This window comes from Propithecus coquereli, unplaced genomic scaffold (genome assembly GCF_000956105.1).
Source record: "Propithecus coquereli isolate 6110/MARCELLA unplaced genomic scaffold, Pcoq_1.0 Scaffold65, whole genome shotgun sequence".
NCBI lineage: Eukaryota > Metazoa > Chordata > Mammalia > Primates > Indriidae > Propithecus > Propithecus coquereli.
This window is the reverse complement of record NW_012152507.1, coordinates 194,287-218,858: the sequence shown is the minus strand read 5'-3', so window position 1 is coordinate 218,858 and position 24,572 is coordinate 194,287. Positions and strand designations below refer to the sequence as shown.

Sequence of the window (24,572 nt, the reverse complement as noted above, 5' to 3'; positions counted from 1 at the left end):
TCAACCCACCCAGTAGCAGGTAACAGCTGCTTATATATTTTAACTTTTCTCCACTCTATTAAAAATGGTGAGTTTTACTTTAACTCTGCTGGAAATATGTAATGTTTTGAGACAGGAAAATAAATAGAACGAATTGTGAAAAATTATTTGTTGAAAACATCTTTAAATTTTCTTCTCAAATTATGTGGTAGTCTATAAACAAATATAGAATAAAATAGGTCTTTCAAAAATGCACTATGGTATAAGTGTACTTCGTTATCACTTTCTTGTTCTCTATAATATTTTTCTTCTCCCACGATCAATTATGATATCATTTTAACAATTATAATCTCAAGAACCAAAAGTAGTGAAAATTTAAGTGAAAATGTCTATGGATTTAGATGGAATTACGGCTTAGGGCATCAGTCTACTAGATGTTGAACAAGTCTGTTAAAGATAGGTTGGACTTCAAATTAGAGGATAATTGGAACAGACTAATTGAATTTATTATCGTAAGTGTTTAATCTGTAAGAATTCTAGAGGCCCTGGTACTCCTTCTTTGTCCTCATGTTTTATCAGATACTTCTTTTCTCGTGGATACTGATAGTCAGTGCTGGCTCATATGGTCTGACTTCCATGTCGGAAAGTCTGCACTAAAAACTTCCTTTTGTAACTGAATTATGGCAAGCTGTGTTGTTCAGTCCCCAGTATGTTAAATGTAACAACAACAAAAAGAATCAAAAGCACTGTGACAAGGAACTCTGGATCGTGGTGCGATTTAGTGGCAATGGGAGGTGACTGAGTAACCCCATACCAAATAAAACCAGCAGGGGGCGTGCATGTTACCTGATGCATGTGGAGCCTTTCTCCAAACACAAGCTGATATTCTAATGAGGTGTTAGTAGGTATTAGTTAAAGGGTTTCGTGGTTATGTAAGTTTGGGACAAGTTGGGATAAACATGATTTTTTTTTTTGCTGTAAGACTTCTCAGAGTCCTTAATATTTCAATTTACATTGTACATCTTTCAAAAGGGTCTAGATTGTGTGTCATGGCCTAAGCTTGCATGACCACAAAACTCATTTTGTTGGAAGCATCTCTGAAGATTGGTGTTCTGTGGAACAGTCCAGGAACTGGAAAGGCTAGAGGTCTCTATGGCTGAAACAATGGCTGGTCTGCAGTCGTTGAAATTTACTAGATCTTGACTAGATCTCTAGCCTAAAGCACAGACAGCCTGGCAAGAGGATGGATCAAGCAGAATTTTGTTTAAAAATGGAGAGATAACATCAAACAGTAAAGTACACATATCTACTTTACATACGTACACATCCATGTAACCATGACCCATATCCAGGATTCTAGAAGGCTCTTCCCTGTTTCTTTCCAGTCAAAACAGCACACACACATACACACACAAAAAATGTACACCCCACAATATTTATTAATAGTAACCACTATTTCAGTTTCTATCACCGTAGATGAGAAATGTCAGGCTATCTTCTGTGAAGGCAGAAACTTACTGATGCCATCACAAGATGAAACGCAGGAAGAAACTAGGTAAAGAGCAGAGAAGGCAGAATTCCCTTGAGAAAAAGATCCCATGTGAAGCTAAAGCTTCCCACTCAGCCTGAATCTGTCTCCTCCCCATAAGGTGCCAAGTTCTGCTATCTGGATGAGTATGGCTAACATCTGGATGCGCATGCATATAACTAGTTAATAACTGAGGGTGTCAATTATAATAATATTAATTCTTAGTCCTTGATCTTGGAATAATTTCTTCATGCTTACAACCAACTGTGTGATTCGGAAATTTTTAGTAATATATCAAAAACTGTGTGGTAGGTGGTCTACACACCTACCACAGGACACAGGAAACAAGGAACCAGTTGCAACAGGACATGGTGGAAATAAAAGAAAGGTAAACTGCAAAGGAACAGGAAAAGGAAATTGATAAAATTAGTGAGGAAAAGCCCAAAAGGAAGGATCTTTTTTCTTTGCTTTCCTGAAATTTATTTTTGGCTATGTTTACTATTTGAAAACTGAAACTGATTACAAACAGTGTGTACATTGTGATCCCATAAAAAAGCGCGCGCGCGCGTGTGTGTGTGTGTGTGTATAAAAGAAAAGGCCTAGAAGGCTACGTATAAAATGCTAACACTTACAGCTGATTGGGAAGATACACATGGCTTTTATATCCTACATTCTTTTCTTTTTTCCTAAATTTTTTATAATGAATATATGTAACTTATAATCAGAGCCAAAATGTTATTTTACGAAAACTAGAACAAACTGAATGCATCTGCATATCATCAATTACTCAGATCTTTCAAGAACTCTCTTTTGGGTTTACATTTATTTTTCCACTTCTTTCTAGAGTTTAGGCCTTGAAAAAAAAAAAAAAAAACGACTCTAAGGCAAAGAGATTGGAACCAATTCAATCAAATATGATACTTAAACTTTCTCTCCCTTTAGTTTTGGGTCCAGTAATCAGAGGTAGGAGAAAACACAGCATACATCCCTGTATGTGTGTGTGTGTGCGTGTGTGTGTGTGTGTGTGTGTGTGTGTGATGGTGGGTAGGGAATAGAGGATAGAAAATAGGATGGAAAGGATATGAGAATCTACTGAGGAAAGACCAAGGTATGTAAGTGAGAAAACTTAGTGAGTGAATGGTTGTTCTTTTTCAAGGAAACCTTGTCTATTCATAAATACAATGAAGTAGTCCACAAATTGTATTCCACACCCTCAAACAAAAAGGCTCATGATAACTGAAAATAAAAAATGATTCACAATCATGATCAGAGCCCCATGGATTTCCCAGTGGTGCCTCCTGGGACAAACAGCAGGTAGAAATAGCTAATTGTTTCAGTTCGCTCCAGGAGTGAGTGGGAGAAGTCGACACCCAAGTGGAGCTGGCCCACGTTTCCTGTGCTATAAAAGTAAGCCTTTGCTGTACAATTCTGCTTGGACGACAATCTCAGTCTTACATATGACACATTATTAGGATAATCAAAAGTCATTTCGAAGGATATTTAAGAGGTATTTCAAAGTATTCTTGCTTAACAAACCTGAGTCTCATGTAACTAACGATAATAATACTTGATTAATATAGAAGCAAATACATGTTCCAGGCACTTTTCCAAACCTTTTATATCCATTAACTCATTTAATTCTTATACCAACCCTACGAGGAAGGTACCATCATTACCCTCATTTCACAGAGGAGGAAACTGATGCACAGGGAGTTTGCCCAAGGTCACATTGCTAGGAGGTGGTAGAACTGGAGTTGAAATTCAGGCAAAGTGACCACAGAGTCTGGATGTTTTAGACTCTCGAACACTGCGTCTTTAACTTGCTTCACTCTCCTTATCCGTCACCCTCCAGCTGTCTCTGCCTAATGCCCCCTTGGTCCGGTCCCACACTTGCTGACTACTCCCCTTCTCTTGAGTCCACTCCAAAAGCATCCCCAACAACCTGTACAGGATTGACTTTCATATTCAAAGAAGCTTCTAATCATGACCTAATAAACAGGCCCTGAAGAGAAAGACCGAAGAATAAATGACAGCCTTAACTTATTTTTTTTTTAAATGCAAACTATCTTGTGTTCCCAAGCTAAGGTCTGTAGACTTGTTTTTATAGGAAAAAGGCACACAGCCTCCTGTTACATGCAGCATTTAAACACCTTGAAGATTCTGAAACCAAGTTTGAGAACCATGCATCTAATAATATCAATTAAATATTAACATGCAAAATCCTCAGTAGTCCAGAAATTACCCGACAGAGGAGAGATTCTAGGAAGCTATCACCCATGGCATATTTCCTAACTGGGGTCCCCCCAAAAAAATCCCTTAAAGAGAAATTAATCTTAGTGAATTACAGTTTCTTAATGCTTGAAGGCAAGTAATAGGTAGATGAACTCCTCACAGCTTTAAACAAGCTGAATTCTACCTGGAAGGTTATGGTGGGCTAGGGGAAAGGCATGAAATTACAATGCTAAAATGATCAATTAATGGGTATATGTTGGTGAACAGAGATCAGAGGATAAATCCTCTTGGGGTTTAACAGACAGAACCTTCCTTCCCTCCCTTTTCACCAAAGGGAGTTTATTTGCCTGTGTTGTTGGCTTATTCAAATACACATCCAAGTTCAACTTCCCCTTTCTCATGTTCTCACTGCGTGCTGACTTGGGGTCCACAAGTTTAGGGATGCACAGGAAGGAATGTGGCAAGACCTGGGAACAGACTACCCTAGAACGATCAAAGTTAATACTTCACCCCACCTCCTTTGGACATTTAATCTGCATGGTGGCAGATTTATAATGTGCACCGGTATTTACATACCTGTTTCTGCATTTCCAGAGCTACGCTGAGAGATGCTTTGAGCTAAGAGATGTGCAGCAGTGTTTTGTCCCTGCAGAAATGTGTGTATCCTAACAAACACCTTTTAGGATACTTGGAGAATTGTATGAATTCAATATATTCCTGCCCTTTGATTTGCTATTCTTTGAAGGGACTTTTCAATGTATGACTTTGCCTCTTTGTCTCTGTGGCTACATATTAGCTTTGCTCAGAATTTGTTCACTCATCCATTCATTCAATAAATATTTATTGCACATCGACTTTGGGCCACCGAACAGCACCATTTATTATTTCCTACCACATTGATCTCCTTCCTACAAATGTGCTTGAATGAGACACATTATACCTATGGCATTTCTTCCCGCCATCCTGCTTAGGATTAGTTCACTAATCAAAAGATGTTTAAGTAACAAAAACTAGTAAAAAGGCAGAATAAACAGCATAAAAATTTAACTGGGTATATTTTCTGGGTATTGGAAAGTAGGTCAACCATGTATAGTGAAATATCTTCTGTTGTTTTGAGATACAGATACCTAGTACAATTTTTGAGCAAATTATTTAGGCTAACTTATTTTAAGCTAAAAATTTGTATTGCAAATACCATATGATAGGGTTTGATGGTAGAGAAGCTTAATACACGTTATAAAAAGTTGAATAGAACTGGGGCGAGTTTTATAAAGGCAGAACACTGTATATACTCTGCCCCTTCCCCACTCTCTGGTGAGTGTCAGATGTTATCTGCTGAGGACAGAACAGCCTGCAGTGGCCAAATGTTTCATAATGGCTTTTCTGTTGCTCATGGCTAATTGCTTTAGAATGCCTCTGTAATTACCTGAATCCCTCTTACGGGAACCCAATCCCCCAGACTTGTAAAATTTAGCTCTTTGGGATATTCAAAGCCAAATACTGAGTTCAAAGCCAAAGTATGGTATAAATTGTGGAATATCAGAGCAAGCAAGGTACCCCCAAAAAATCCATTAAAGAGAAATTAATCTTAGTGAATTATAATTTTAAAATCCTCTCTAGAAGTTTCCTTCTCTGTGTCAGGCTCAAATAGATTGACAACTATATTAGTTTCCTAGGGCTGCCGTAACAAGGTACCACAGACTAGATGGCTTAAAATGGCAGAAATTTATTGTCTCACAGTTCTGGAGGCTGGAAGTCTGAGATCAACGTGTTGGCAGGGCCACGCTCCCTCTGAAACCTGTGGGGGAGGCCTTCCTTGCCTCTTTCTAGCTTCGAGTGGTTTGCTGGCATCCCTATCTTGCAGCTGCCTTGCTCCAATGTCTGCCTGCATCGTCACATGACATTGTCCCTGTGTGTCTCTGTCACATATTGTCTTCCTACAAGGATACCAGCCATATTGGATCAGGGGCCCGATCAGTAGGACCTGATCTTAACTAATTAAATATCAAATGACCCTATTCCTAAATAAGGTCACATTCTGAAGTACTGGGGTTAGGACTTCAACATATCTTTTTTGGGGGGTGGACCCAATTCAAACTACAGCAGCGATACTATGTAACAGGCAGTAAAATGTTCTGAGATTCATTGAGTAAAATGGTCTCTGTAGCCTCTGTTATTCCAAGAGCCCCAAGTGACTAGCCCTAGTGGGAAGAAAGTTTCTGGAACCAGCAACACCACTGGTTTTTAAAAAAAAGGGAGTATGATTTCACAGATTCTTGATCTGAGACAAAGATGTAGTATGTGTAACAGATCTCTAGGAAGCAATAATATTTTTAGAATTAAATAGAATGGTAACTTTATAAAAGAAGAACAGGAATAATTTAGAAGTTTATGTGTAAACCATATATCTGATAAGGAGTTCATATCGGGAATATATAAAGAACTTCTACAACTTTATAACAAAAACCCAAATAACTCGATTAATAAATGAGCAAAGGACTTGAATAGACATTTCTCCAAAGAAGACATACAAACGGCCAATACACACATAAAAAGATGCTCAACATCGTTAATCATTAGGGAAACGCAAATCAAAGTCACAGTGAGATTTCATCTCACACATTTTAGGATAGCCACTATCAAAATAGAAAGTAACAGTAACAGAAGGTGTTGGTGAGGATGTGGAGAAGTTGGAACTCTAGTGCCCTACCGGCAGGAATGTAAAATGGTGTAGCTGTTATGCAAAACAGTATGGAGGTTCCTTAAAACGTTAAAAATAGAACTACCATATGATCCAGCAATCCCATTTCTGGGTATAGAACCACGAGAACTGAAAATAGGATTTTGAGGAGGTATTCACACAGCCAGCATTATCCATGACAGCCAAGATGTGGAAGTAACCTACATGTTTCTTGACAAAGGAATGGATAAAGAAAATGTGGTATACACATACAGTGAAATATGACTCAGCCTTAAAAAAGAAGAAATTCTTGTCACATGTTACAACCTGGATGAACCTTGAGGATATTATGGTAAATGAAATAAGCCAGTCACAAAAGAAAAATACTGCATGATTCCACTTACATGAGGTATCTAAAATAGTCAAACTCGTAGAAACAGAAAGTAGAATGGTGGCTGCCAGGTGCTGGGGGAGGGGCTGTGGGGAGTTTGTTCAGCGGGTGCAGCGTTTCAGTCATGCAGGGTGGGGGTAATTCTGGGGATCTGGGGCACAATAATGTTTGAGTGCTTGACACTATTGTATGCTGGGAAGTTGTCTGAGGGGGTGAGTTTTATGTTACGTATTTTTTTGCCACGATAAAAAAAAGATGATGGTCAAGAGACAACACATTTTTCTTAACAAATTGTTTCTAATCCATGTAATAGAGAGAACACTGAGTAAATACTAGTTAAGAGAGGTCGGTTTGAGTCTGAGTTACACTGGCTGCTTTAGCAAATCACTTCAGTCCTCTGAAACTCATTGATCTACCTACCGATTTATTCTGTGGTGGGAGTGTACATCCCTGCCTCCCCACCCACAGGTCGCAAGAAAAAGCACCTTACAAACTGTTCTTGCTGAACAAGCAGGAACCATATTTGTACTTTATCTTCCCACATCCTGAGACGCACATTGAGGTGGGCAAGCTGTCCACAGATTCCTCTCAGGGGCCCCTCTTGCCTCCAGAAGATGAACAGGCTGATCGGATTTCTATCAGAAATTTAAAATTGGGAATCAAGAAATTGTGAAATGTTAAAGTGGGAACTAAAGTGCAAGGTAATGCAGTAAATGTGGAAATATTTATTATTTAAATCAATGTATATAATGCATCACATTTAGGAACAGTGAACTTAATTTCTTAATATCCCTGATGCTCAATTTCTTTTTCTGTAAAACAAGGGTAATACTTTTTTTTGAGGGATTGTTGACAGAATTAGCAACTGTGTGTGTGTGTGTGTATGTGTGTGTGTATGAAGCTGGAGATCACCATTCAACCTAAGGTGACATACCAGAAAAGGAAGGACAGCTAACTATCTAGGCATCATTTGTAGGACTTGATTTTGAAAAGTGGGCTTGTGTGGGGAAAGATTTCTCCAGAGACCGTGTACTTAGGTCCTGGGGGAAGAGACAGGAGAGCTGAGGACACTGGGAGACGGTAGTGGTTGGTCCCTACCCCAGCACAATGGGCTGATCCCTGTGGGAAGAGAGGCAGGGATACTGTACTCTGGAAACAGCATTTTGGCAACTTAAGAGTTTCACAGCTGGGGAGCATCTACGCAGGGTAGCGTTCTCCTGCAGGAACAGCAACAGTAGAAATAGTGGCAGCCCAACAGAAGCCTGGCAGGGAGGCTGCACCCAAGAGTGTGAACTCGTTTGTGAATCAGTGAAAAATCCCTGAGACTTCCAAAAATACTTGTGGAGAGGCCTTTTCGGGGGACTGAGAATCCTGCATGATGCGATGGAATTCTGAGTCAGCAAAACTTGAGTGTAAATACTAACATGACTTTATTCATAAGAGAATGTTGATCCTTGAAATAATTGGTTCCCATACCTAACAAGATTTGGCATTTAAGTGTGAGCCCTATAAATGGCTTTACTGTCATCCTAAGATACTTCTCTGTAGAATTCTATCCACACCTTGTGACAACATGGATGAACCTGGAGGACATTACGTTGAGTGACATAAGACAGAGACACAGAAAGACAAATACCACATGATCCCACTCACGTGGAATCTAAAAAAAGTAGATCTCAGAGAAATAGAGAGTAAAACAGTGGTCACCAGAGACTGGGGAGGGGAGAGTGGAGGGGAGGATGAGGAGAGGCTGGTCAACAGGTACACAGTTCCAATTAAATATTACAGTAAGAATAAGTTCTGGTGTCCTAGTGCACAGTAGAGTGACTGGCTGACAAGAAGGTATTGTACATTACAAAATAGCTAGAAGAGAGGTTTTTGAACATTCTCATCACAAAGAGATGATAAATGCATGAGGTGATAGGGTATCCTAACTACTCCAATTTGATCATGATGCAACATATACATGTATTGAAACATCAATCTGTACCTTCATAAACATGTATAGTTACAATGTGTCAATTAAAAATTATTTTAAAAATTAAAATTCTATCCACACCTTGAGATTGGCCAGGTGGAAGTTACAGAGCTTTGAGGATGAGGTCACATGATTTCCTTTGTGTTAGTTAAAAGCAATACCAATTTGGATTATTTGCCCTTGCTAATAGTTTACTGACTTACACGCGTCCTCACCTCACTCCATCAAGAAACTGAGGAGGCTAAACAAGAGCAATTGTCCCAAGGTTACCTGTATACATCAAATAATTAGGTAAATATTAACACTTTGACTTATATCATCTACATTTTATAGTACAGGGTTAAATTTTTTTTTCTGGAAAAAAAGCATTCAATATGCTATTGACTGCCTTTGTGCCACTCTAATATTTTTGTTACCGAACATACCATGAATGACAAAAAAAAGCAACCCTATATAAGCTTCATGGGACAGGAATTATGACTAAGTATTCATTTCAGGTGAGATTAGAAAAAGTTCACAAATTTAGCAACCAAAATACTATAGTGGAAAGAAAAACAAAAAGGTGGAAGAGTCTTTTTTTTCTTTATTTTTTTTAAGAGACAGGGTCTCACTCTGTCACCCAGGCTGGAGAGCAGTGACCCAATCATAGCTCACTGTAGCCTCAAATTCCTGGGCTCAAGCGATCCTCCCACCTCAGCCTCCCCAGTAGCTGGGACTACAGGTAGGCACCTCCACGCCTGGCTTAAAAAGTCTTTCTGATTGTTCTTTTTCAAGGAAAATTTCATTTTGTTCACCACTGTCTTAGTCTCACCTGAATAACAACACTAGCATTCAGTGAGTGTTGGTGCCAGCTACTACTCTAACAATCTACCTGAATTACAGCGGCACCCTGAGATAAGCCCATTTGGTTGTAAGAATCCAATTTTGCGAAGAGTTTCATAAAATGTGGCTTAGGAAGCATTTACGAAGTCCCATATGGACTTCTTGGCTTCAGGAGCATCAAAGCTCCACCATCTGCACAAGTGTACAGATCACAGGAGTTACTTTTCTCCTCAGAGTCCTTGTGGTTTATGAGTTTTTAACAGTAGCATAATGACTTCTATGATGGAACAGGTTGCAATGTTTGAATGGTCTTCATTGATTTTTCCTGTTGTTTTAATGCATTAAAAGTTGAACTACATAGACATTGAGTATATATGACATATGTTGTTCATTAGCTGTTGTCTTAAGTGTACACTATTAGCTATAAAAGCTTAGGGAAGGCAGGTAAATAGCCATATTATAGAGGGATTATGAAGACAAAATGCCTTGTTAGGTTGCATTGGGATAGCTAACTATTGAAGTATTTGCAGTCATTTTAATGAGACTTGATATTACTTTAGCAAAATTCTGTCAATTTTGGAGCTCAGTTTGAAAAACAGCACATTTTTTTCTACCTACAGAAATTAATGACAATTATGTTGACAACAAGGCAAAGCCAACCTATGAGATTTTTTTCAGAAAAGAACTACCTTTTTAAGATAAAGGGACACTGTAACTCATTTAATCCTCACAACTCTAAGAGGTAATGCATTGCCAAATACTTAGTTAGCACTTATTATGTCCAGGTATGGTATGTATGTTAACTAAAATAGTTCCTTCAACAACTCTGGGTGGACACTACTGTCAACCCCATTTAATAGTAAGGAAACTAAGGCACAGGGAGTAGTTTGGTCAATCTGAAATTAAATGATATCGGTTTGTTTTGCAGAACAAAGAACTGTCCTAAATGTCTATGTGTAATATTTACAACATACCAACTATTGAGTGCTAAGAACTTTACAATTTCTCATTTAATTCTTCCAACAATCCTGTAAAGTAGCTATTACTTTAATTTTACAGATAAGAAAACTGGTGCATAAAGAGGAATAACTTGCCAAAATCACACAACTAGTTAGTGATAGAGCTGTGATTTGACCCCGCATGTATCTAAGTCAAAACCTGTGCTTTCGACCAGGTCAGGAGCCCAGCACAGTAGAATCGCAATGGAGGAAGGGGATGGGATTTTTGATTTGGGAAAAAAAAAAAAGACTATAAATATTTCATTATATTATATTGCCTCTAGTACAGCAAATAACAGGAATAGAAGTGAAAAATATCTTAGAAATTGTTCTCTTTATAATGGCCAACGGTACAATGAGAAGGGGATTTTCTAGTAATTTTTATGACATTTATAACATCTAGAAGTAGTTCAGACTAAGAAGAAATGCACAGCTAAATTCAGGGCTAACAAAAATCCCCCCTTTTTCCTCCTTCTTTATAATGCAGTGTGTGTGCCCAACTGTTCCTTATATTATACCACAAATGACAGGAGGTTTGATATTCCCTGTAATAGCTCACTAAGGGAAATCATGAAATTCCTTCCCTGAAGTTTCTAAAAGCCAGTTTTTCATTTGATAGAGTGGTTTAGTGGTGGTGGTCCTCTCTAAAATCAGGAAAAGCGACTGGATAACCTTTCAAAGTTTCTCCTAACCCTCATATATGTTATAGGTATGCCAAAACAGTAGCAGAAATCTTTCCAAAAAATGCAAAGAAATGTTTGTTAAAATAATACTCAAGAAATTTGATTCCAGATAGGAACCTGTAGGGTAATAACGCAAACTGACAAACTGTGTAAAATATTCTAAAGGCTTCGGAATAGAATATATTTGAAGCATCTGTGAAGATATTTTGTGCAGTAGAGAAATTTTATGGTTAGAAATCATTGTATTCAAATGTACATAGTTATAACTACCATCAAATAGTATAAAATATATTCAAGAAATTAACTAGAAAACGTGCTTTATAGACAATCATTTCACAAGGGCAAGATGGTGGTAATAAGACCATTGGAGAAAACTGAAATTATATATAAGGTTTATACAGCTTTGGGTATCTATAACTTTAACATAGTAATGATAGTAAGCAGGCTTTGAGTATCTCCTGTATACCATCATGATGGCTAAATGATTTCCCTAAGTTATCTCATTTAATCCTCACTAACCATAGAAAGTTATATGCCAGTTCCATTTTACCAGGGAGGAAACTGACACTTAGATGACTTTTCCAAGCTTATCTAGCTAGCAAGTGATTGATCTGGGTTTGAAGTTTAATCCCACACAGTCCAACTACAGAACTCAAACTCGAAATCATTGTGACATGCTTCCTCCATCGAACAAAACTTGTTCTGCATCATCAAGAAAACAGTAGATTTTTAAAATTCTAATATGAAGTTAAATGGCCAAGGAAGAAGAGAATCAAACGTCCTTTGATAAACTTCAAACTGAATAACCCTTGAATCATTCTGACCTCACTTGGGGCTTTTAGGGGTTTACTCTAACTCTTGGGGATTAGTGGACCCACATTATCTACAGCTGATTTTCCCAGTTTCCCTTTGGCTCTCCTATCTATCACCAGGGAGGTTGCAAATCCAGACAAGTAGACTTTAAAACTGTGTTCACATAATTATAGTAATCTAGCTGTTTCATTACTCAAGTACATGGCCATTTCAGAAATTCCTAGAATAGTCTGGTACACTAAATGTCAATCATGATTTTCAGCTCTTAGAAACCTACTATGGATTGTTCTGGCCTCAAGAAAGACTTCAAAAGTGTGGTCACTCTTGCTTACATTTTTCTCTGGAAACTCAGTGACTATAGAATCAAAGTAAGCATTTTAAGGTGCATGATCTTTTCTGTCTTCCTCTGCTTTCTCTCAGCCTGATTGTTAAGAAGAAACTATCCTCGAGGCCACCAGGCTGGTGTATAAGCATCGAAAGAAATGGAAATCAGCAACACACAACAGGTACCTTATAAATACTGCCTGACTGCCCAACCTTTACCAGCCATATCTAACTTCCTTCAAGTTTTCAAGCATGGTTCACAAATAAGGAAGCCAAGGGTACCATAAAAGAATTATTGAAAATATAAGCATACAAGTGATTTCTTAATATTAAAATACTTTTATGAACCAATACATAAATTATGATATTGAATAAATTTTATTAGTCTCTGCTTTTAAAAGTTTTCAATAAGAAGTCTGCTGCTAGTCCTGGGGACAGGGCTCCAATGAGAACCTTTTTTTCCAGAAGTGGAATCTGTTCCCGGACCATGGGATGGGTCCTGAAATGTTCTAACACACTTTCCTGAATGAGATTCCACATCCAAACTTTCTGTTGCTTCTGTCGTTTGGCAGTTAGCTCCCCATTGGAAAGGGTTAGGTCCTGGAATTCTTTCATTTTATCCCACATTTCGGAGATCCCCTCTCCACTTCGGGCGGAAATACGAATTACCTATTGAAAAGGGAAGAAGCAGATCATTTTACTTAAAATGATAGAAAACATTTTCATGGGGACTCATATTTGCCAATTAAGTCTTACAGTCTATGGAAACAGGCAAGAGACAAGAATGAGATTTCACTGCCGTGTCAAAGTGAATATACTGACATATACTCTGAGGTAATGTACCTAGGATTACTAAATGGATGGCAGAAATAAGACATTGATTCAAGGTCAAATTTTTTAGCCCACGGATTTAACTCAGAATTGCTCAGATGGTCAGGGACAGCACGAGGGCTTGTCAGAGTCACAGGATAAGAAGGGCAATGTTAGGCACATTTTCCTGAGGCCTAAGGGCCAGAAAAGAAAGCTAAGTTGAGAAAATAGCCCAATTCCCTCTGTCAAATTTGCCTAACTCAGTGAGTGGCAGAGCTGAGCATCCAGATCGTAAATATTAATATATAGGTGGCTCCAGACTCAACACAGACAAAGTGATTGGAGAAATCTAAGAGATGACTAAGCTAAGTCATCACTGTTCTCAGTATAATGACTACAGCTTATTCTTTAATAATACAGTGTCCTCTTGTAGATAAAGCTGTGCACATCAATATTATTGCAGCACTTTTAGGATTTTTCATTACTTTTTTCCTGATTGAAAACAACACCCAATAAATATAATGGGAATGGACGTTATCACATCACAAGCCTTTCCCTTCTTACTCTAATTCCAATATAGATAATCAAGTCATCAACTGCTCCATAATCTTAAGGATAGTCCCTTTCAGAATGGATTTGCTATCACTTCCAAATGGCTCCAAGCATTAAACAATCTAATCTATCACCTCATATCTAGTTTTTGACATCTAGTGGTTAAAGGATTACATTTCAAATCATGACTATGCACTCTAGTTTTGTCATAATTTTCAAAACTGTAATCTTCACATATAAGCGAAGTTTGATTATACGTCTAGTGTGGGACTTACATCCTCTCTTCTAATGTACACAGTCCACTCAGGATGAAAAATATAAAATGGAACTCATGCTAACCTTTGGTTTCCAGACTTCTGAACGCTTGCGGAGTAATTTCAGAGCACTCACATACTCTGCTTGAATCCTTCGAGCTGGCACAATCAAGTCTCCATCAGATTTAGTTATGGCTACTAGATCTGCCATCTCAATTATACCCCTTTTGATACCCTAAAGAGAAAAACTCATTTATCAGAAACATTTAATTTAATCATGATCAACATAATAATGGGACAACCAGTCAATGCTAAGACTTTGAGAGTCATGCAGTTCATTAACTATTACAACTTTTTTTCTGCATCTTCCTAAGCTCCAGTTGCCAGGAATCATAGTTATTTGACAGAAATTACTCAAAAGCTCTGGCTCTTGGGACTATGGAAGTCATCTGTTATGTCTCTTCCAAATTTAGAGACTAACATGTTGAAATACATTCAGAATTAGAGTAAATATATCATCAACACATGACATGATTGAGTGGCAGGAGCCAGTTCACACTGTGTCAAGATGGATTCTGCTTCTCATGAGCTAGCACTGCAGGATGCAAAACCATCCATCATCATTAATTAGCATGCTTAAAAAGAAACAGACATATCATTTACATCTGTATTTCTAGAAACAAAGTCTTTGAAATTTTCCTTAAATGTGTATAGCATTTTTTTTTCAATTTGCATTTCAGGAAAAATAACCTGATAACTAAAAATGCCTCAATCTCTTGATTTAAATTATGTTGCATAAAAATTCTAGAAATAAAGGAAGAAATCCAAAGGCCAAACCTTATTGGGAAATATAGATTTTTCTGCCTAAGATTAAAATTTTTCAAATATTTTTAAACATAACTTTCAATTATTAAATTCTAATAGTTGATGTTTCTAAATCACAGCAGCCATAGTCTACTATTTTTTCAAATTCTAAAATTGAAAGGGAAGTGCTATATGATAATGAATTTCTCTGGTCTTTATTCAAGTTCCTGGGAGGTAACCTCTAAGTTCCTGGAATTTCTTGAGTGGCAGGAGTATCTTCGGTATTCATGGTGGTACCTGGGGCCATACCTGATGTTGTGCAGAGAGATCACTCAGGATGGGGGGCTGACCACAGCCAGGAAGACCCACCATGTGTCTACCAGGAAGACAGTTGGGACTTTGTGCCATGTGACATTAGCCCAACTTCTGTGTAGGAGACAGGGGCTAGAGATCGAGTTCAAGTATGTGGCCCATGATTAGATCAATTATGCCTCCATTAATGAAACCCCAATAAAAACTCAGCACACCAAAGCTCAGGGGAGCTCCTGGTGGGTGATACACATCAACATGCCAGGAGACAAATGTATCCTGAGGACATAGAAGCTTCGTGTTTGGGACTTTCTCAGATCTCTTGATTTGGCTGGTCCTGATTTGTATCCTTTATGACACAACTATAATTTCAACATAGTGCTTTCTTGAGTTCTGTGAGTCATTCTAGTGAATTATTAAACCTAAGGAGTAGGTGGAACTCCTAAGTTTGTGGCCAGTTGGTCAGAGGTGTGGGTGGCCTGGGAACCATGGAGCTTGCAGCTGCTGTCTGAGTGAGGGGAGGCTTGTGGAGCATGATGCCCGCACCCTGTGACGTCTGCACTAATGCCAGGTAGGTAGTGTCACAATGCATTACAGGGGGAGGGGAAGAATCCCATTGTACAATATATAAACCATGATAGCAGGATCCCAGTTAAAACCAAAGTGATACGTTATGAAGAACTTTTGAACCAAGTGTACAAAAAACACCCATGCAACTGTGGTCTCCTCTGGCTGGAACTACCCCTGTATTCCAGTCACTCCTGTGTTACAGGTAGAAAAGTTTAATATGTATGATTACTTCAAGGTCACACATTCTATTCTGATAAGCTGATAAAAAATACAGAGAATCTGTCTTTGACTCGGGTATTCTAGCCAATGTGAATGATGTTTCTTTCTCTACACTATTATCAACTTAACTTACAAAAGCATACACTGGAAATTTGTACTTTCAGAGATATATTCTTTGTACTTGGGGGAAAAAATAAAATTACCTGCAATTCATCTCCTCCTGCTGGTGGCAGTAGTAAAACAAACATGTCAACCATGTCAGCAACTGCAAACTCCGACTGACCCACACCTGAAATTTCAAATGACAACTATATCCCAAAATATTCAGTTATCAGATTTCCTCAACTACACTGACCATCACTTCCATTCCACTTCGCTCACTCAGACTCATGGTCACCCCCTTAAACACAGAACCTCTGAAGAAAGTATTAAATGTCACTATCTTACCCTCTGAGTAAACAGTTACCCTTCCAGCTCTCTCCTTCCCTGGTTCCCATTAAACCTATTCTGGGATTAGAGAACCCAGAACCTCCATTCTCTCCTCACTCTCACAGCTCTTTCTCTGCTTCCCTTTCATCAGTGAGCAGCAGGAACACTACGACTCTAATCTCAAGTCATGCCTGCCAATATGTTCATCTGTGGACTGGATTGTGTTCCCCTCTTCCAAAAAAATTCCCATGTTAAAGTCCTAACCAGCAAAGTGACTTTATTTGGAGATAGGGCCTGTAAAGTTGTAATTAAGTTAAATGAGGTCATAGGGCCCTAACCCAACAGGACTGGTGTCCTCGTAGGAGGAAGAGCTACTAGGGGAGCGAGTGCACAGAGAAAAGGCCATGTGAGGATACAGCAAGAAGGTGGCCATCTACAAGACAAGGAGAGAGGTCCCAGGAGAAGCCAACCCTACCACACCTTGATCTTGGACTTCCAGCCTTCAGAAGTGTGTGAAAATAAATTTGTTGTTTAAGCCACTCACCCTGCGGTATTCCATTATAGCAGCCCTAGCAAATTAATACAACTACCTTCCATTTTTGCCCCGTATTTCCCCCATTGATCTGAACCAAATTCCATACCTGAAGTGTGAAGCCATGAACTATGCTGGTAACTGTTAAATCACGATCTCTCACCCAGCCCTTTCTCTTTAGACAGAGTCACCTGGACACCGAGTGAGACTTCATACTCAATATGGTAAAAATTGAATCCATTATTTTCCTCTCTCCAAGTACACTTTTCCCACCGTATTCTCCATTATCTTTAATTCCTCTTCCTTCCTTCCCTCATAATCTTAACATGGATAAAGTCCTGTCAATTTACATTCAATGTTTTTTGTAATGCATTTCACCTTCTCCATTCTCACTCCCTCTGTGTGGTTCAGACCCTCCCTACTCCCCGTCTCCCTGACTCTACTCTATCCCTTCTTCTAGTCATTCTCCACTCCGCGGCCAAGGATCCTGCCAAACTGCGTATCTGCTTTTCTCACTCTCTCGCGTATCATACCGTGGCTTCCCACTCCTTTCAGGGCAAACTCCAGACTCCTTGGCATGGCACATGAGGTCCTTGGCAATCTGGCCCTGGCCTACTGTTCCAACCCACCTCCCTTCTCTCCCTGCCACCACACTCTGTGCTCTAAGTACCCTGAGCAAACTGCACTTCTCTGGATGGGTCATGTTTTCTCACTCCTGTGTATCTTTGCAAATACCCTTCACCCTATACTGAACTCTAATTCTTCCTTCGAAACTGAGTTCAGCTGTCACTTCCTCTAGGAAGTCTTCATTGATTCCCCCAAATCTGAGTTAGGCTGTGTCACAAACATTTATCACACGATAATATTATATAATGGAGTGTCTTGCCATAAGAATGTGAATTTATTTGGGTTTTCATTTCAGTCTCTTTATTGCATGTAACTATACGCTAAGGATGTAAAAATAAAACATAGCTCTGTACTCAAAAGGTACCCAACTATGTTAATTTTCTTAGACATAAATGTGCTTAACAAAACAGGTGCTATGTTGAAGTAGCATTTACCAATGCTTATAGTTCTCCTCTGGCATGTATAACATACCACCTGTAGAACAGTTATCCAAGTACATGGCTTATTTTCACTCTTTAAATGGTAACCTCTTTGAGCGTAGGGATTATAGCTTATACACTCATATCTTCTGTGAAATATTAGATAATATTCGTACTTAACACCTGTAGCAAATATCTGCTGAATGAACAAAATTAGTTGTTACTCTTTACATAGCATTCATAATAGTTCGTTTTTAATAAATAGCATATCACACTCACCTACGGTTTCAATAAGAATGATGTCATATCCTGCTCCTTCACACAACAGAATAGCTTCATTTGTTGTCCTTGTCACACCTCCTAACGTCCCTCTAGTAGGAGATGGTCTGATGTATGCATTCATATCTCTTGATAACTCAGTCATTCGGGTTTTATCCCCTAAGAGTGATCCTAAAACACAGTCACATTTTATAATTGAGGAACAGTTGTAAGGGCCAATTATCGATCAGCCAGTTCCTTGGGGGAAGTGCTTTATGTCATTTCTCCCTTAATCTTCGAATTGTATTTCATATTATTGAGCTTTCCTCCAAGTGACTGTGTACAATGATGCCAGATTAATCTCTGTAACATTTCAAGCCCCTCAAAACCTATAATGGCTTCCCACTGACGGGAGGTTCAAATCTGGATCCTTCACCCCTACCCTGCCTATCCAATTCCAGCTTCTACTAGTCCCCAAGCCAACGCTCTGCTGCAGCCTGGGGGGTTTCTTTAACATCATCTTAGCTTTTCTGTGTTGACTTCCTGCCCTGTTTGTGCCCTCCTGCCACAGGCATCTCCCTGGTTTTCTCGCTGCTAATTTACTATGTGCCAAGTCTATGGTCTGCATCCCGACTCCACCATTTCTCCCTCTTCAATTTTGGGAGGTCACTTTAACTACCTGAACCCTTCTTTCCTCAGCTATACGTAACAGGGGTAATACGCCACTGGGAGAACCAAATGTAATTATATACAGGAATGCACTTCAAAAGTTGTTAATAACAAAAACACAGAACTCCTCCACCTTACAAAGACCGGTGAAAGTCCCTGCCCCTTCATAGTCAGGAAACTTTTCACCTGTGCCCATCTCTGTGAATGTCTATGATACAACTGTTCTGCAATCGGTGCCAGCATCCTGGAGGGGCAAAGAGAACTGTAGCATCCCTCCCGTTTCTACTAAGTCCGTGAGCACCCTCCGCGCCCCATTCTTTTGTTTGTACAAACGACATTTTCTCAACCTTACGTAAATGCTATGCATGTGTACCTTCAAGCTGCCCCTTCCGCCTGGTATGTTGCTTCTAATCTAATCCCTCACTACTTAGAAATTCTGGAGCCCTCACTGAATGCAAGGAAAGCTGAGTTAATGGACAGAAAACTATTCATACAACGTATTTTTTGGTTTCATATCTATATGTCTTACATCTTTCACACAGTAGTTCTCAACTAGGGGCAATTTTGCCCCCAGGAGAAATTTGGAAATGTCTAGAGAGACATATTTACTTGTCACATCTGAGGGGTAGGGTGCTACTGGCCTCTACTAAGTAGAGGCCAGGGATACTGCTAAGCATCCTTCAATGGACAGGACAGCCACCCACAACTGTCCCAAAATGTCACTAGTGCCAAGGTTGAGAAATCGTGCTTTTACATGAGCTTCTTGCCTACAGGACTGTGTCTTACATATGTTGTACACTGAATGCTTAACAAAGTGTCCCCAGTAGGCACTCAATTTAATACTTGTGGAATGAAACTGGTTACGTTTTTGTGTTCACTGTAGTATTCTGACAAACATCAATATTTGAAAATTCTAAAAGACAGAAACTTCTGAAACTGAAACTTTGCTTTAGCCACATACTAACATTTGTAGGAGTAGTACTGTTCTAATCTGAATACTTACTTTCATTCTGCCTAAGAGCCAATTTTTCACATAAAGTTGATGCTAAAGATTAAGAAGTTCCTTAAAGATATGCTCTTTTTCCTTATGATTCCAGTTTAGGGTCTTCTCATAGGTTCAAAAATCTAATGCATCTCAGCTTTAACGTAATACTATTTTTCAAATGTATTATACGTACTGATGCGGTAGATTTTATATTTATAGTGCTCTGTTTATCCTCATGTATTTTTTTCTTTCAAAGTCTACACATTTTTTACCTCATTTTTTGTTTGTGAAAGGTTAGGAACTACATAGCTATGCAACTTTAACCACAGACTGTTTTATGACATCATTTCTTCTACCTATTATTATCTCAAGCTATTATTCTCTTTTTCCATTGCAAGTATTCTAGAATACTATGAAGATGGAGGGGAAAAGTCCTGCTCACCTATATAAAAATGAAGGCCACTTATCAAAAAATCCTTTATTAAAATACTTTAACAAAGTTCTAAGAGTGTAAATAGACAACATATGGACATGGATTTAATCTTGAACTTGTGAGTATAAATTTTATTTTACAGTTAACTTTTTTATTATAGTAAATCAAAAACTTTGAATGATCCGAGTTAGATGTCTCAATAGGTGGTGACAGGAATTGTCCACCTCTCTATTGACCTAAAGCCCCAAAATATGATTACATCATCACTCTTTACTTTCTACAATAAACCCACAGTATACCGCAACACACAAACCAAATACTTCCACAAAGCACCCCGGATTTACCCCTTTACAACATATTGTAATGGTTTGTGTTTACTGTGTGTTTCCCTCTTAAGATGTAAAGCTCCATAAGGCCGAGAAGACCGTGTCTTATCTGCCATTATGCAACACAGTACCTACCACGCACGATGCCTCGCCTATAGTAGGCACTCAAATACTTAAGTGAATAACTGTAATATGAGAAGCTTAAATCACAAAGAGGGTAAAGGAAGAAAAACTATTCCTGAGTATTTATAGAGTATGCTTTATGTTTTCTTTAAATGATCCTTTAGGGAACTAAATTTATATTCATTTTATCTCTGATGAGCTGCAAATTAAACTTTGAGTGACTGCATGACCTCAAATAGGAAAGTAATTGCTGAACATTCTGCAATCTACAATGTACTATGCTAAGTGCTGTTAAGGGGAGCAGCAGTATATTACATAGTCTCTCTAAAAGCATTCTGTTTAACTGAACATATAATACAAACAGATGACGAGTTATAAACAACAGTAAGATTTTTTTTTAAGCTTAAGAGATGTTACAATATGAAGAAAAGAATGAATGAGTAAAGACCCATTCTCTCAATTGCACAGCTGCTAATGCAGCCAGGACAAACGGGAGGGAAGAGGGGCCTAACCTTAGACATGAGAGACAAAGGGCAGAAATTTGTTTTTGATCATCTTCGACTTCTGGCACCTATTATCCCAGTTCTTTAATTACCCATTGAGTTACCCACAGGCTGAGCACTGAAAAGTCCAATGCTCCCAAACTACCTCCCTCGGTTTCCACCTTATTCTGCAGAACTCCCTTCCTTCAGTGAGACCAAACTCAGCTAACAGAGGTAACCCAACTGTGCAAATTCCCACTAAATTGCAACAGAGAGCTCCTACAGCTCTGCAATTTAAAAAGCATCAGCCATACTTACCACCACTAGTAGAAGAAGAAGGGTCCACAGCCAGCACAGATAATTTGTGCCCTCTCTCAGTAAGCATTTTTCCAAAATACTCTATAAATGTTGATTTTCCAGCACCAGGGGGCCCAGACAATCCTATGGTGGAAAGAGATCTTCTAATTTAATGAAACAAATGAAATCAGAACTATGATCCGTTTTAGTGAATAAAATATTAGACTATCTTCTATTTCCCCTCATTTATTAAAATCATCATTAATATATTTTAACATGTCCAAAAAGAGTAAATGAAAATCCATTTCTTTATCTAATTCCTGAGTAATGGGGATATAGGAAGGAAAAAATTCTGAGTTCCATATATTCACAAAATTCACTTTTAAAAATTACAAACATGCTCCGCCTTTGTACTATAATGCAGATCTTTTCGGACAGACTTCATTGCCCGTGTTGTTAATGTGCTCAGTTTCTGCATCTGCCCACCCCTCATCAGGATCTGTAACGATTCCACCTACCCCAATTCTGTACACTTTATCTTCGCACTGGAAAAACTCATTACTCTAGAAATTCCCAGTGATTAAGTAATTTTCATGTATAAAATATCACTTTTTTCCTTCATCTCCCTCATAACTCAAAGAACATAAACTGAATCCTAAAAAAAAAAAATAATTTGTGTTAACAAAGGCAGAAAGCTCCCCTACTTGGGGAGTTGGCAGAGCATGGTGGGTAAGAGCACAAACCCTGAAGCTGCTCAGCCAGTTCTCCTTCTAGCTCTGTCTCTTACGAGCTGGGTGATCTTGGGCAAGTTACTTAACCTCTTTCTGTGCCTTAGTATCTTCCACAGTAAAATAGGTATAGTAATAGTACCTATCTCTTCATGTTGTTTTAAGAATTAGATGAGCTAACAATTGCAATAGCTTTAGAATAGTGCATGACATAAGAGATACATAAGTGTATGTTCAATGAAGTATATAAAACATAAGCATTTAATTGTAACTATACTCAAAAGTAGGTAGTATTAATATATGGTATGTCTGGCTTCTTACCACAACTCTCAGCGCAGGTCCTGTCTTAAACACCTTTAAAGGTGCTGAAAAAACTACAATAAAGACACAGGTTCATCTGGCCTCATAAAATCAAGGTGGAAGAGCCAGAATAGCACTACAAAGTAATGTGGGAATTGCTAGTTAACTCCAGACATTTCTGGGACATTTTCTCTTCAAAGATTCTCTAAAACCTAGTAAGTAGACACTTTGCCATGACTAGAAGTCCTCTTTGGGAGTTTGCTATTTTCTCTGTCTACAACACATAAAGATTATTAATACCCAATGTAGTACTCTCAAAATGACAGTCCCTCAGTGAGGGCAGAAGGAATAAGAAGTTCAAAAAATGTGGACCAGTACAAACATTGGTTGTTAGCTATTTTAAAATCATCTTTAAAGCGTTTATGCCTATTACCCTAAAAACTAGGAGGTTTTAGTCCCTGTATTGCCAATAAACTGTGATATAAAAGTAATGTCAATTTTTAAATGTATTTACTCATTCCCCACACAATTCTGCACTTTGACCATCATTTCTAGTTGTTTTTAGCAGAAGGGCTGGTTCAAATCACCTAGCTCACCATCATGGGATGCGCTCAATCCACCTAAACTGCTTTGCTTAATTCCTGCTGGTCAAACATATCTAAATTGCTTTAAAATGCACAATTTCAAAAATATAACAAGCTGACTTGCAATCCCAGAACCAAGTCAAATTGTTCAAGAAATCAAATGAACATCTAATGTACAGACAGCAAATACATATGATCTCTTTTTAAAAATACATTTTGATATTGAGACGGCTGAGTTTAGAACCACTCCCGGAAACTCAATAAAAAGTATCTGAAAGATGTGAGACTTACCTATACAAAGACTAATGAAACACCTAAGAAGAATTTGGAAACGTGATAATTATTGTTGATATAACCACAAAAACACGGAATTCACTTTAGACTATTAAGTAGGACTACCGAAAGAAAGGAATAATCTGGTTAATAATTCTTGCTATGTATATTCTATTCTGAGAACCAGAGCAAGACTCCTGCCAAAATAAAAATCTTACATTATTTCTTTAAATACAGAGTCTTGTTTCAAATGGTCATGGCAATATTTTCAACATAACAAGACTAATATTTGCAAAGAAAGGGCATTTAAAATTCAACCAAAATTTTAGAAAAAAAAATTAGATTGCAAACTCTTTAGACTTATTATAGAATACAGAGAGGTTAGAAAGATATTTACGGAACAAAACAAAAAAAGACTGACCTACTCGAAATGCTAGTGGTTTTCCTTTATTTAATTGCTCTCGTTCTCTGTGGTAGACTAATACTTTTTGAAGAAGCACCTGGGCTAACTCCTTTTTCCTGCTGTGAGTTGATTCTACAAGAGTTATGGCCTCTGCTAAGCAGGCCCTTTGCCCTTGGATTAAACCTGTATAAAGTTTATCCACAAATCTTTGTTCTTTATCAGAAAGTTCTTCCGTGTGGTCCTTTAAGGTTGTTTGTACACATAATTTTCTCTTTAAACCATTTGACAGCAGCATTGACTTTGTACAGTGGAGTCCGAGAGAATTAAATGGCTCAGCGCACGGGGTTCCTGATCCGAGATGAGTACGTGAGGGAAAGATGAAGTGGTAACATCGGTAAGGTGTCCTTAAAAGGCCTCTTAGGAAACGCTGGTGGGGATGTGGCAGCAGCATGGGAATATTCATTTTGTTTGTAACTGAAGAAAGCACTGGATGTGTTTTGGCCAATATGATTCGTGACCTCCCTAGAAGAAAGAAAAATATACTTTGGCCAGTTCAACATACAACTGAAATACAGAAGTGGTAAAATTGAAAACATAGTGTCTTCTCCATATTTTAAACCGCACAAAATCAGGGTTCTTGGTAGTACAAATGGCGGAAAGTTTTCTTACTAAACTTAAAAGAGAAGACTCCCTCTTTGGCCACAGTTAATATTAAGAGTAACCCGTATCATGGAACTATTAAATATTACTTTACTATG

General features: G+C 38.3%; 1 protein-coding gene across 1 annotated transcript; it reads right to left on the bottom strand.

Moving 5' to 3' along the window:
• Nucleotides 1-12,755: 12,755 nt before the first annotated feature.
• On the bottom strand, nt 12,756-24,331 carry MMAA (methylmalonic aciduria (cobalamin deficiency) cblA type). Its single transcript, XM_012660045.1, has 6 exons — nt 23,833-24,331; nt 21,548-21,670; nt 18,233-18,403; nt 16,150-16,235; nt 14,130-14,279; nt 12,756-13,097 (listed from the first exon to the last, which is right to left on the bottom strand). Exons 1-6 carry the CDS (start codon nt 24,275-24,277, stop codon nt 12,810-12,812), a joined length of 1,263 nt encoding a protein of 420 aa, XP_012515499.1. The 5' UTR covers nt 24,278-24,331; the 3' UTR covers nt 12,756-12,809.
• Between the last annotated feature and the right edge of the window lie 241 nt (nt 24,332-24,572).